The 13642-nt window shown below is 40.5% G+C and overlaps 1 protein-coding gene across 2 annotated transcripts in view; it reads left to right on the top strand.

Moving 5' to 3' along the window:
• Positions 1 to 13642, top strand: part of LOC143354835 (putative ferric-chelate reductase 1 homolog) — a 42074-nt gene that overhangs the window by 9600 nt on the left and 18832 nt on the right. For both annotated transcript variants that reach the window (XM_076789200.1, XM_076789199.1), the window contains exons 2-4: positions 4355 to 4674; positions 5510 to 5601; positions 11183 to 11342. In XM_076789200.1, coding sequence (XP_076645315.1) covers positions 4355 to 4674; positions 5510 to 5601; positions 11183 to 11342 — 572 coding nt within the window. The remainder of the gene's footprint in view (positions 1 to 4354; positions 4675 to 5509; positions 5602 to 11182; positions 11343 to 13642) is intronic.

Genomic DNA, 13642 nt, shown 5'->3' with positions numbered 1-13642 from the left:
TCGAGAAAAATCTTTATAGAATTGAAATTGTTCAATAGAAGTTATAAAATGTGTAAATACACAGTTACACGTTTCTTTATAACACTCCGAAATCATGAATGTATTCATTAAAACGAATATCCATGATTAGTGGAATTTTTCGGAAATCCCGCTTACTTCGAGAATGCCAACTCCTTCGGGAATCTTGAAATTTTCCATTTTCCACACACCTTAAGGATCGATTTACGGCCGGACTCTAGGCCTAATACCATGTTGGACTTATCCAATCCGGTGGCCGTTTAGCTCGAGTCCGGCGAGCGGCTGATCATTACCAGATGGCCTTTCGAGACCGCGTTGACAGTTCCTTGCTATGCGTGGCACAAAAAAAAAAAAGGTTTTTAGGGACTCTACAGCTCCCCTTAGGTAAACTATCGGTATCTCTCCTCTACAATATTATGGAGATAGGAATCGTCCCTGCCTCTTATTAACGTAAATTATACATATATTGTAAAAACGAGAATAGTTGTTTTTTTTTTTAAGCAAGTATCCACATCAGGAAGGGGATCCTGCCATGTGAATTCGATCATTTTTTGAGGACTATGTCTCGAATTTTGATGACCTAACGATAGACTTCCCTAAAATGGTGACACTGTAGAAATGGCGAAATTAAAATGTTTTTTTTTTTAAAACTTGTTCTCCGGAGTTTTGACTTATAATCATTTGTAAGATATAAGATATAATTGAACAATGCTAAAATTGATTTGCGAAGCCGAGGAAAAATGGATTCTGTTCGGATGCTGCCGTGGCACCCGGCGGCCAGATAGCATTGGCAGATATCGATTTGCCCAAAGGATTGTCACCGGATGCTCAGCTCTCATCAGCTGATGCATCGGCTTCCCGGGGGCATAGAGGGGAGGAGTAAACCGTTCGGGTGTTAGGTAGCAAACCCCCGCTGCGTGCGGCTCGTAGCGTTTGTTGCATGCATCTCGAGTGCTTCTCAAATGGCTTTGCTAGGGGTTCCGGCGCGTATCAATGTAGAAAACGTGGTAGCATTCGTCTCCCGCAAGTATCGATCCCTATACTCGTTCCGAACCCAAAAACATTACGTATTCGTGACACGACCCGTGTTCGGTTCTCGTACACTCCCAGTAATTACTTTAGCATAAAACAGCCAAAACCACTCTCCCGGAAGGCAGACAGGTTTGAACGCTGCAAAATGGCAATCAAAAAACAGTTTTGAGGATTTGATGATATTAGCTTTTCGAAAAGAGGGTGTTTACAGCCATCTCGATCAATTCCACCTCGAGGCATGAAGCCCGGGAATCCCGCCCTCGTACCTAGCTCCCCTCAATGCACCCCAATGTATTTGGAACGACATTGTGTACGCGCAAAATATTCGCCGTGAAAATTTTTCTGCATAGCATGCGCGGGTTCTCCTTTGACACATGCGCGCCTCGTGATGAATCGTTGTAATTTGCAACTCGCGGCTAACTGTTGGCTGTTGCAGCTCTGACGTCACGCAAAGAAAATTCACACACACGCGTACAGCACAGGCTGCAACCGACCAATCAGGTTGCAGAAAACGGGCGCCATAGTTGCTAAACGCATTCTTTTATTTTGCGGAACGGCTAAATTGAAAGGCTTGACGCCTCGGGACACAATGAGGCTTTTTTTTTATTTTTGTAGAATTGTGAATCAATATTCGAATCTTGGAACGACGCGCCATTAGGTCTTTAAAAGCCCTAAGCAGGAACTGATCAACGGCCGTCAAGCAAAAAAGGGTTCCCGTAATCGACTTGTTGCTGGCTCGTTGCAAAATTTGCTGAAATTGGCCGCGTAAATGTTCAACGGGAGAAGATGCAACTCTGTGTGCTTTTTTCATTGTGACCAGTGTCGTCGTCGTCGTTTAGCTACCCGTTGATGCACGAGTTATGACGATTTCTTTCGAATTCTGACGAATTCTTGTTAATTCTGTACTGGTACAAATCGAAAGTGGACTGAGGAATTCTTCGTGAGTTTATTTAAACGTGGATTTTTCATGGAGTTTTTCATAATACACGAAAAATAGTCTGTTCCGATGAGAACGTTGATCGATATTGTCTGGACGAGTTGGAGGGGGTAATGAATGGGTCCACGGAGTAAACAGAATTGTTTCAAAATGCATTATGATCAATGAGACAAGCGAAGCGACTCGGTTACAGAAAGTTCCAGCGTGTAGTATTCCGTGTTGGATCTCGTGGACACAGAATCCCCCTGAAACCTAGTCAAACGACTAGTTCTCCGGCGTTCTCGAGCCTCGATCTGAAACGCACACGATATACGCAACGGTACACCGTGCAATTTACGATGATTCAACGCGCGTCTTGTCAGACCAGCGCTGTCGCCCAGCTCGCAAAAAGTGAATGACTTAGAATTCACGTCCGAGAAGCACGCGTAGCCCACGCATGAAAGACGCTGACTTTCACCTATTGAGTTCCGCCGGATGACCCACGGGATTTCTTTGCTTGCGCATTCCTAAACGATATCGAAACACCCGGCTCTTTTCTTATGTAATCGCTTCGAACGCGACCCTGGAGGCTGTTGCTTCAGCACCGATAAATTCTTCGATCGAATGCTAATAGAAAGACTCTAACGTGTTCTGCCATTGCTGCGAATCTTGACAATTCTTAAACCAACTTCAGAAAATGCATTGCTTTCGTTTCTTGCGCTGTGGGGAAATTCGAGTTTAGAATTGTGGGATTTTAAGCAGCTACTTCGAATTGATTTGAAAATATCTCCCTGTAGAAATTCTCAAACTTCCGAAGGCTTAAGTTAAAGCTGATAAAACGCACTTTATGATAGGTCTATTTAGATTTTCCAGGGAAATTCGAAATCGCCTTAAAGGATCGGCAAATCTCGACTGCTAGCTCCGAAAAATATGTGCATATATATACATATATTAAGACGTTACGTCGACGCGATTTTAAAATATGTTCCCGCAGGAATTTTCAAACTTTTAAGGGCTTATATGAAAGCTGATAAAACGCACTTTATGATAGGTGTATTTAGATTTTTCAGGAAAATTACAAATCGCGTTGAAAAATTGTGAAATCTCGACTGCTAACTCGGAAAAATATATATCTAAATATTTGAAGAGGTTACTTCGACCCGATTTGAAAATATGTTCGCGCAAGAATGTTGAAACTTTCAAAGGCTTAAATTAAAGCCGAGAAAACACACGTAGCGTGGAAAAATCAATATCACGAGAAAAGTGCTGGAAATCGAATATTTTTTATTAAAAAGAAAAAGTGAATTACTTTTTGTTTCTTTTGTAAATATTTAATTTTCGCTGCGGTTTGAACGGCTCGTGACTAACAGTACGAGGCAAAACTCGGAAATTGAAAATAATGACGCGGCATTTTGCAGGATTTTGCGGGGAAAAATACAATAGTGCATCGCGGTAAATTCGAAGCGGTGACTAACGCATTGGATTCTCCGTTGAATAGCTTCATGAGTGACGCACCAGAAAAACCAGCCGTGACACTCGGACGGTCTCTCTCAGCGCGAGCGGGACACGAATTCTTGCGTGTCGTATAATGCGGCTCGCTCTATTCTGCATGTAGATGTTCCTAGAATTGGAGCGACATCCTTGTATCCATCCTCTTAGCAATTATTCTTCGCTCTAGGCCGTAGAAAAAGGGGATCGGATAACGTTCGTCCGACTCGTATAAGGACAGATCGATGGCTGGATGGGTTTTTGCTTCGAAACTAGCCTTGACAGTGTTCGAAGGACTGTGGACTAGGATTTAATATGCACCGAAGTGTTTACAAATCGGTGGAAATCACTCTCAAATCAAGCGTCTCCATTTTCATACCTTACTTTGTTGCCTCGACAGAGGTTTTCCTTTAATTAAACACTGAACTCAATCGTTCGTACTTCTTCATTAACCTCTTAAACACTGTACGCCACTATAGTGGCTTCCGTGGAAAGCATCAGTTTGAACGGTAACGCCACTATAACGGCTTTTGTGCCTTCCGCGGCCAGGCTCGCCGTCCCTGGGAGACACAGTTGCGGACAACCGGTGATGTGCCTGAGAGATAGAGTTGCGGAAGAGCGCGCTGTGCTTAAGAGGTTAATTCACATTTTTTTAGAGAAGCTAAAAGTCTGTGAAGTTGTTATCCGTTCTTATTCACTTATCCGTTCAAAAAATTTTGTCAAGGCTTACACAAATTTTTTAAGGACATACACAATTTAACCTTACGAAGTTGGTAAACAATTTTGATGTTACCTAAAGATCAACAGATCAAGATCATATATATATATATATATATATATATATATATATATATATATATATTGTTATAGTTCGGTAATTAGAATATTTATTTTTTGCAGACACGAAGGGAACGCTACTGATTCTGCTGAGCATCTCAGTGACCGTACTAGCACTGCCAAATGGGGCACCTCAAAGCGCATGCAAAGACCTTTTGCCACATCATGCAGGAAGTTCAAGCCAGGACTCGTATCCTGCTCCTTACCAGGTGCTACCGGCTGCAGGACAAGGCAGAGTTCGCCTAATTCTAGGAAGCCCTCAAGGTCTTTCTTACGAGGGCTTCATGATCCTCGCGCGAGATTCCGCGACCGGTGAACTCGTCGGGGAATTCGCGAATTTGCCGGAATCAGCGAGGACCATCGAATGCACCGATGGCGTGAAGGTAAGAATGGCATTTTCGAGTGTTTTCGTGAGCCGAGGAAAAGCGATTGTTTGGGCGAATTAGAAGATCACGTTCCCGAACGATCGAGGACAACATTTTTCACGCGTTGCTTACGGGGTCACGAGAAATCTCGCTTTCACGACTGATTCTACTGCTTGGTGACCTGGCGAGGTTTCCAATAGTACTATCAGCCAATGACAGTTAAAATATTTACGGAAATTTCGGAACAGGAACGAAAAGCTGGTTTTTAAGAAAGGTAGGTGTTCGGTCACAAGCTTTCTGAAAATATTACAAATTCAAATGGCTGTAAAAACGTTAAAAAATTCCTTTCGTAACTGAATCCAGCATGACTTTCAAGATTAAAGCTTCCTCTTTCCAGCGAAACGTTTTATGCAATAAAAATTGAGATCAAGTTCGATCGATGCCTTCATGAAGTACCTCAAGTTAGAGACACACTTTTTTGAGGCGTTATTATAAAGGGGAAGCTTCAATCTTCAAATCTGTATAAGATTCATTCTGGAGAAAAATTGTCCAACGTTTCTATAGATGATTTCAGACAGGCCAAGATTTATGGCGCGCATGCCATCGTTAAACTCTTCGAGTTGGATCCTTTTCTTGCCTCGAGCGTAATGTCAGTACGTAAATGTGTCTTCGAGAAACGAGTACGACTATCGATCGCAGATAATTCGTTCAACCGTGTGTCCACGATTAAAACGTTCGTAGCAAAAAATCTGAAGGCTGCAGAGTGACTCACGTGTGTCGCTGGCTTCTCGAAGGACGCGTACGTACAACCGTGTTTTGCTCGTCGGTGAAATGTTTTCCTTGTACTGTTCAGAACGCGGTGACTCACACGAACACCAGCAAGAAGCATAATCTCGAATTCGATTGGGAGGCACCGGCGGATTACGAAGGAACCATTGTCTTCAAGTGAGTATCGAACGTCTTCTCACCGGCAAGAACATGCTCGGATGTATAATGCTACCGGATGTACAATGCTATCCCAATCGAACAAGGTTCTAACAAGGTTGATCCTTGGACGATTATTGCCGACCAATTTTGTGCACTGTAAGTCACGATTATTATTGCGATTCGCAATTAGAACGCTAGATGGTGACCTCAAGTTTGAGGACAGCTGCACGATTCCGCAAAGATGCAGTCGGAGATTTTCCTCTTTGAAAAGTACCGAGAGCGGACACATTCGCTTCAAGGGGCACTGCGTTTCCTAGGTGAATCGCCGGCAGCGGACGAAATTTAAGAGAAATATGTTCACTTTGATTCAGCCGCGCACAGCGTGGCTAATGCACCACGACGATACGGTTGTTGGGCGTGTAAAGGGAATAACTGATAAGCATGCGGAAGCATCGAGGGTTGAATCGAGTCACGAAAATCAACTACTCCGGCACCGTACTTTCACATTAAATTTCCTCATAATCCCTATCAGACTGTCACGACCTGTTGGATGTAAAGGTCTTCCACTTTAAGCGCCGCTACGAACTGGTATGTACCATTCTACCGTCCAGTGGGTCGTAAAATTTATATCAATTAGAGCGACCTGTTGTGCAATTTATTTCTTCATTCGAGTCGAGACTGTGTTCGGCATGCACGAAGTTACTGTACACACCGCTGGAAGACTTTTCCGGCACGGCACGATTGTGCGTTGTTGAGGGGTTGCGGCTGGCCTTTGATCAGACATAGGGACAGCATAGGGGAACTGGGCCACAGGGAAATTGAGTAATAGGAAAATTAGGGTATAGGGACGCTGGTGTACAAAGAACTTTCGACACAGGGACACTGGGGCATACGGATGCTGGAATTTAGGGTAACTGGGAGACAGGGAAATTGAGTTATAAGGACATTGGGAGACAGGGACACTGGGATATAGGGTAATTGGGAGACAGAGAAATTGGAACATTGGGAGATAGGGAAATTGGGAGATAAGGAAATTCGGAGATAGAGACACTAGGACATAGGGAAATTGGGAAATTCGGAAATAGGGACACTGGAACATAGGAACACTGGGACATGGGGACACTGGGACCCTCTAATTTTTTACAGATCAAAAAATTCCTGATTGTAAAATTTTTCTAATATTTCCACTTCACACGAGAGTCCCTACAAACCAAACCCATTCTCTACTACATTCGTAGTGACTTTCGGTGTCCACATACTCGACATAAACAAAGTGAAACACAGCGAAACCACGTTAACGTTCGGTTCGTCGAATCGGTCGGTGGGCGTTTAACAAGCGTCGGAGTAACCAAAGTGTCCTCGTATGCGTTCGAAATCCTGGAACCAGGTGAATCAAGAGCGACAATTAATTGGACGTTTAATTTCTGGGTCAGAAGCTCGCGGGCACACGACACCAAGTGACAGAGCGGGCTGAAGCACGTAACATGCCGCGGTCTGTCGGCATATGAATTACGATTGGGAACGAGCACGTGGCACGCGGCACCGGTTATATCCTCCTCGAGCTCGAAATACAATATAACGCGTGTAACGGTGCGTGAAATGGGCCGGGGACGTTAATTATAAACTTTTCTGCTCATCATTGGTGCCCCGGTTTCCCCAGTTTGTTGCTGAACGCTCAATTACTGCCAGAATAGACGAGGCACCCACTAAAAGTTCGCCAATTCGCCCATTCGATAACCATAAGTCTCTGGCCATCCCACTGACGACTATCAAACTGATCAGAATCATATATCGTCATTCTCGACACGAATAAAATACTCTGATATCCATCCTCGTCCGTAAGAATTCCGACACTTTAATTCCTTGCCGTACAATATCGAGTCATACTCGTGACGAAGGTTCTGATCAGAATCTATATGTAAATATGTGTTATTACCATAATTTCTTTTAAACTGAAATAAAATTCTATTTTTCCGTTGTTAATGTATGTACAGCTATCGAAGAACATATAGGCATACAATAAATATAAATTATCTCCTTTCTTTTTCTGGAAATTACGGATTACAAAGAAGTTCTAATCACTGAAACCGTAAAATAAATCGTAGTGCAAGGGGTTAATGTTTGCCGAAGATCGATGATGTTCGAACTATGATAAGTTCGTTAAGAAAAATCGTATAATAATTTGCCTGGGCTCATTTTAAAGCGTGAAATTTCTATTTTCGATATATCTGTTTAGTGTTCATTTTTCTATGATATTCATGAACTATACCGGGTCGTGAACCACGAATCGTGACCAATAGAGGGTTTTTATCAGATATAACATGGTTTCAAGAGAGCTGTCACATGATCATACTATTAGATTATTTCAAGGTGAATTCGATAAGCATCATAACATGAGTTTTACTTTAATTTAAGCGATGTTCAAAATGGTGTCTGTCAGCTGCAATGACGACTGTAGGCGAATAAAAGAGTGTTTAGCATTAGCACTTTCTGTGACCTCTGCACTGATAGCTGAGCATGCATCTATAATTCTCTGCCGCATATATTCTGGCGTTGGAGGACTGCTAATAACAGAGTAATCTCTACTGGTCAGAATTCCTGGTTCACCCTGTATAATAAAATAACAGACGGATGCTCCCTGGAGCGTAGATTCTCTTCGTCAAAAATTGTGCAAATTCAAACGTCCCCAGGAGGATGCGACATTTGTTTTCATGTATAAATGTACCACAGATCTGAAGATTGAAGCTTTCTCTTTAAAACGAATTTTTTCTTGTACGATTCTTTTCAGCCGTTCTATTGAATTTTAAAGATGTGGTGTTTCAAGTATTCGATAAATATTCGTATAAATCGTAGGGGGAGAGATTAAGAATTTTGCTCGGGTAGAATGATGCTGTGGACTCTCCCAAATGCAATGGCATATTTTTTTATAACATTATGAGCATTTAAACACGTTTAAACAATTTCCAAAGGAAACCATACACAACGTCAATGTCGACTTGCTTGAATGAAACGTCTTGGACATTTTTGTTTTTACATAAGAAACGAAGGGTTTGATGCAAATTTTCTTTAGGCTGCGCGTAAAAGCGCACCTCTTTCCATAGGAAGCCATAAGAGAAAGTTAGCGAGGTTTCCGTTTTCCATTAAGAAAGTAAAATAGTTCCGCAAGAGACGGGGTATCGCGAGTTTGTAAAAATTTCGAAGTTTCGCACTTCAGGATCGATTCCTCAACGTTAGCCTCCTCCTCGTCTAACCCCCTCCGTTTATACGTTCTCAACATTGTTATCTTTTGTTCCCACGCCTGGCCAGTAATGGGTTGCATCACGTTGACCCGGAAGGCTGTAATTTATAGGCTTATCTGAAGAGATGTGGAATACGAATCGACGTGTTCTTCGTCCTTATTTTTTTTTTCACTCTTCTCTTTTTCTCTTGCCCTTCCCCGAGAGTTCTATTACCGTGAAGGCAATGATAGATGTTGCCTGTCGTGATATATTTCGCGGAGTAATTGAACGATTGCGGCTGAAGCGTAATCTTGCGGGCTGCGATTCGTAGATTTGTTCGCAGAACCAATGATGGTATTGTAGTTTCGTGGAACGCGCAGATCGATTCTTCCTTTTCGAACGCGATAAGGCCCGCTGTACAAATCTCTTTGGACTAATCGAACTGTTTATGTTAATATCATGCAGTAGTCGGATGCGATAATGTATGTACAAATTGTTTGATGTACAACGATGGTGTACAGGTGAATCTACAGTGCACTTGATTGGTCATCTGGTCATCTGGATTGGTCGTCTTGATTGGTCTCAATTTATACTGGATCTCGTATTAATTTTTCAATCTTTTATCGGACGAAATCGCGGAATGTATTCATAGAAACCAGAAAACATAACTGTTATAACCAAAAAGAAAAAAAAAAGTCATGGAATAACAAGTATTTCATGGACTAAAATCGTATTGGTTACAAATCACGATTATAAGTAACCGAACATTTTTTCTTTTGTTGGTAAATGTTATCGTTGAGAGACACTCATTTCGTTCACTTATAACAGTTATCGATGAGAGAATTTGTAATAGTTATTATTAAATAGTACAACTTACAATCAATTATTTAATAAATTTGTTATTCATCAAATTAATTTGCTACATTTAAAATTTAACGTGACAAGCATGAGTTTTTCCCAATTTTCTCCTGACAAATTACACCTAACGTACATGCATCTAACGTTAATGTAAGAGCAGAAAAGGTTCGTTCAACGCTAATCTGAGCTGCGGGCATAGCGTGAATTATGCACGCTAGTTTTGATAAATACGCGAGTCTATATTTCTGATCTTCCCAGTTGAGAAAATTTTGAAAAACTTTTTTTTCAGATTTTGTGTTGTTCTTATGGTCTCTGTTGATTCGTCTCGTTGTACGAAACCTTCTCAATGAATTTCACAGGCTTGCTCCATCCGAAAAAGAGTAGACAACTCGGTAATTAAATGAGCAACTGGAATGAATTTTCTCATCAATAATGATTATCAACAGCAAGTGAAAAGAAATTCGATCATCGATAACTGTTGTGAGTGATCGAAATGAACTTCTCTCATTGATAACTATTATGAGCAATCTGAAAAATGAACAGTTATCGAGGAGGATCCAATTTTTTGGACACTAATAACTATTATTTGTAATCAAAAAGTATAAAAATCGATATTTTTTAATCATTTTCTTCTTGGAATTTTTTTCTTTATATTTTGTGTAGATTATCTTAAATTTCAATAATAATCAACTCTTTATTAATGATTTTTATCGTAGAAAATTTTAGAATAACTGTTATTTCTGGCTCCTGATAGAAACAATGAACAGGCATTTATGAAGATCGTTTACTCTTACGCTTGAAGTACACACGTGCAAAATACGAAGACCATTTAATTTTACAATATTTATGAGATCCATTAAAAAATGATGTTGCGAGAGCAACAAAGAGTTCAACGAATCCCACCGTACTTCCGTTCCTTTTAGTCGATATACCTGGAAAGAATATTTTAACCGTAAAAAGCGCTTATGTTATTTTACAACTACCGCAATGCGAAAATTCCGATTCCCTAAAACGACCGAACCCAGACCTGTCCACTCAAATCATACCAGTGACGACCGAGGACCATGCTACAACGAAATTCCTGACATTTCCCACTCCTCCTTTTAAGGTCCTTCAAACACACCCGCGTCCAATTGAAAAATTGTAACATATCCCCACCCAACCCATCCTCCACCAATCACTAACAAACCGAGGTTACGATAGACGCACACGTCGAGATAGTCAGCCAGAAAAAAATCGAAAACGCAAATGGACGAAACGAACTTTTAATCGTCAAAGCGAATATACCGTTTACAATAATTGTGGGCACAATGATTCAGAACGTGGTCGAACAACAAGTTATGTGGAGTGTAGTTGATAATTTTATTTGGACCTTGTTTGAGCTTCCAGTGTGCGGACAAATTTTTATATAATTTTTTGGAATGTATATTTGCACGAATTTGTTTCTCAATCGAGTCATCCCTTTCATCGGCCAGACAAAGATTCTTCTACTGATCGTTCCCTCTGATTTCCTCATTCTTCAGGTCCACTTTCGCCCAAGATTACAGTACCTACTGGGTCGACGTTGAATCGCCAAGTGTCAACGTTAACAAAAGATCCATCGACGTGCTAACCTCCTCGACGCCAGCCACCACCCTAAGAACAACTACGCCACCTTACTACAGCCCGACCGTCAATTACGAGGTAAATATGCCTAGATATGTTCCGACCGCAGATCACGAGGCAAACCTGCTTTCTTAACCCGATAATTACCGCCGCGATAATCGATCATTAGCATACATGCGATATTAGACCCTCGGACGACGTGCAAGCAGAATGGTAAATTAATATCTGCTGGGAAATTCATTTCTTTTTACACTGTAAATTACTTTTAAAGATGCTGTAAATTATATACAAAAGCATTGGATACAGATGCATTATTTTCAAAATTAGGATTCAAATAATTTTAGCAAATTGTTAAAATTGTGTACGTTCGTGATTTTCTTTGCAACATATTCGCTCTTGACAGTGTTAATTATTTTTGAAGATCTAGTGCGCGTCATAAACGGAAATGTTCTTAATTAACTTTTAACGCTTAATACTTTCACGGTGTTCATTAGTTTTGTAGATTGCGTAGACCAAACAAGAATGCATTTTAAACATTTTGCAAGTCAGATGTAATTTATGTAACGTTGTGATAACACAATTTTCTCTAAAGAATATAGTGAAACGAGAAAGGAGGGATTATTTATTGGTATATCTTTTTATTAAATTGCAAGTTGAATCTGGAAGAATTTACTGGCCAACATTTCACCCTGTTCACATGTAACTCAAGTAAAGTTGTGATAAGCTCCACTATTTTTTTTTTTTTTTTTTTTTTTTTTTTTAAGAGTATAGTGACACGAGAAAGAAGGCATTATTTATCGGTACCAGTACATACATTGAAAAATTCGTTCAATATCCTTTTATTAAATTGCAAGTTGAATCTGGAAGAATTTACTGGTCAACAAGTCACCCTGTTCACAAGATTGAAATTCTTCGAGGTTCATTTTCTCATCTCGCCAATAGTCCATTTGTTCCATGAAATCAGAACATTTATTACAATTAAACAGGCTATTAGGTCGTAACAAAAATTATTTCGGTTTGTATTGAATACTTTCTTCGTGAAAAATTAACATTTAAGGTGTCTTAGAGATGAAAAAAAAAAAAAAGAAAAATGAAAAATCTTCTCACACTATATTGTCAAAGAATTGTGGAATAAATTGGAAAATGCTCGAGCATACAGAACGTGATTAAGTGAAGTAGGATTTCCCTTCAAGCCTTAAAGTGTACGACGAGATTTCAACTTCATAAAATAATGTACAACTATAATACTTAAAACCTTTCCTTCGAAAAGGATCTTCAGAGCACACCGCCCACATATATAGTGAAATCAGCAAACGTGTGAAGCAATAAGCGCAGAAAATATTGTTCCCCCCATCGATTTGCATTCTAAATTAAACATGACCGACGCTCCGGGCACATAATAGATAAAGCTGCGATTCCATCGGAGCCCACGATAAAAAGGAACAGGAAGGAAGGAAGGGAATAGGATAAAAGAATTCCGCGAATTATTTTTAACGTTATTTTTGCGAGCTCCATCACCGGGAGTAGATGGAGAAATTCAATAGGGGGTGTCGGTTCATTCACGAGTTGAAAGTATGTTCGGGTTTTAACGAATCTCGTTGTTGCACGATGTATTGTGCATGGGTGGTGGTCGCACGCGATCCAGTTAACCATGTACACTTCTGCTCAAAATGCAGACAGTCCATGACACATGTTTGTCTCATTCAACGATATTTTTCTATTGAATCCAACAAATCAATTTTCTCTACAAAACAAACAGTGTTACGCAAACAGCAATACTGATTATTGCAGACTTATATGAAAGATAAAGCAAAGATTAGACAAATCTAAGAATATTGGTATGTTGTTTTCAATGTATCAATTCTATGTTATATTAATTCCTGCTTCCCACATTCTACATGAAAATATTTTTAAGTTCAAAATGACAGGTTGCAAATATTTGGATGTCGAGATCACAAAGTTGCTTTGAAGGGGAATTATTTAATAAATCTATTTTCCTTGAATATGTACAATAAAGATTGAATAGCTGTAGTTTAGCGATAATGATTTTGAATTTTTCGAGTGGAAGTGTATGCAGAAAACACTTAATTCCGTGCACGAGATACACTCTCCGGGTTTACGGTTTATGTCTATAGAACACTTTCGCCCGTTCACTTTTGTATCGTACGATCCGACAACGCCCGTGATTTTTCCCGGCGTCATCGGCCCCGTTCGCGATTTTACCTTCGCCGGATTTTATCATCGCCAGAAAACAACGCGACTCGCGAGCACAGGCGTCCCGGTTTTGTTTTACCCACGGTCTTTCATAATCGTTAACGGCGGAGACCGCGCTGAATCGGCCGCGATCTATGCTGAAAAGTCGCGATCCACGGCTATCG

The sequence above is a fragment of the Halictus rubicundus genome, chromosome 6 (assembly GCF_050948215.1).
Source record: "Halictus rubicundus isolate RS-2024b chromosome 6, iyHalRubi1_principal, whole genome shotgun sequence".
NCBI classification, from domain to species: Eukaryota; Metazoa; Arthropoda; class Insecta; order Hymenoptera; family Halictidae; genus Halictus; species Halictus rubicundus.
Note: the sequence above shows the minus strand (reverse complement) of the source record. Positions and strands in the feature narration are given on the sequence as shown.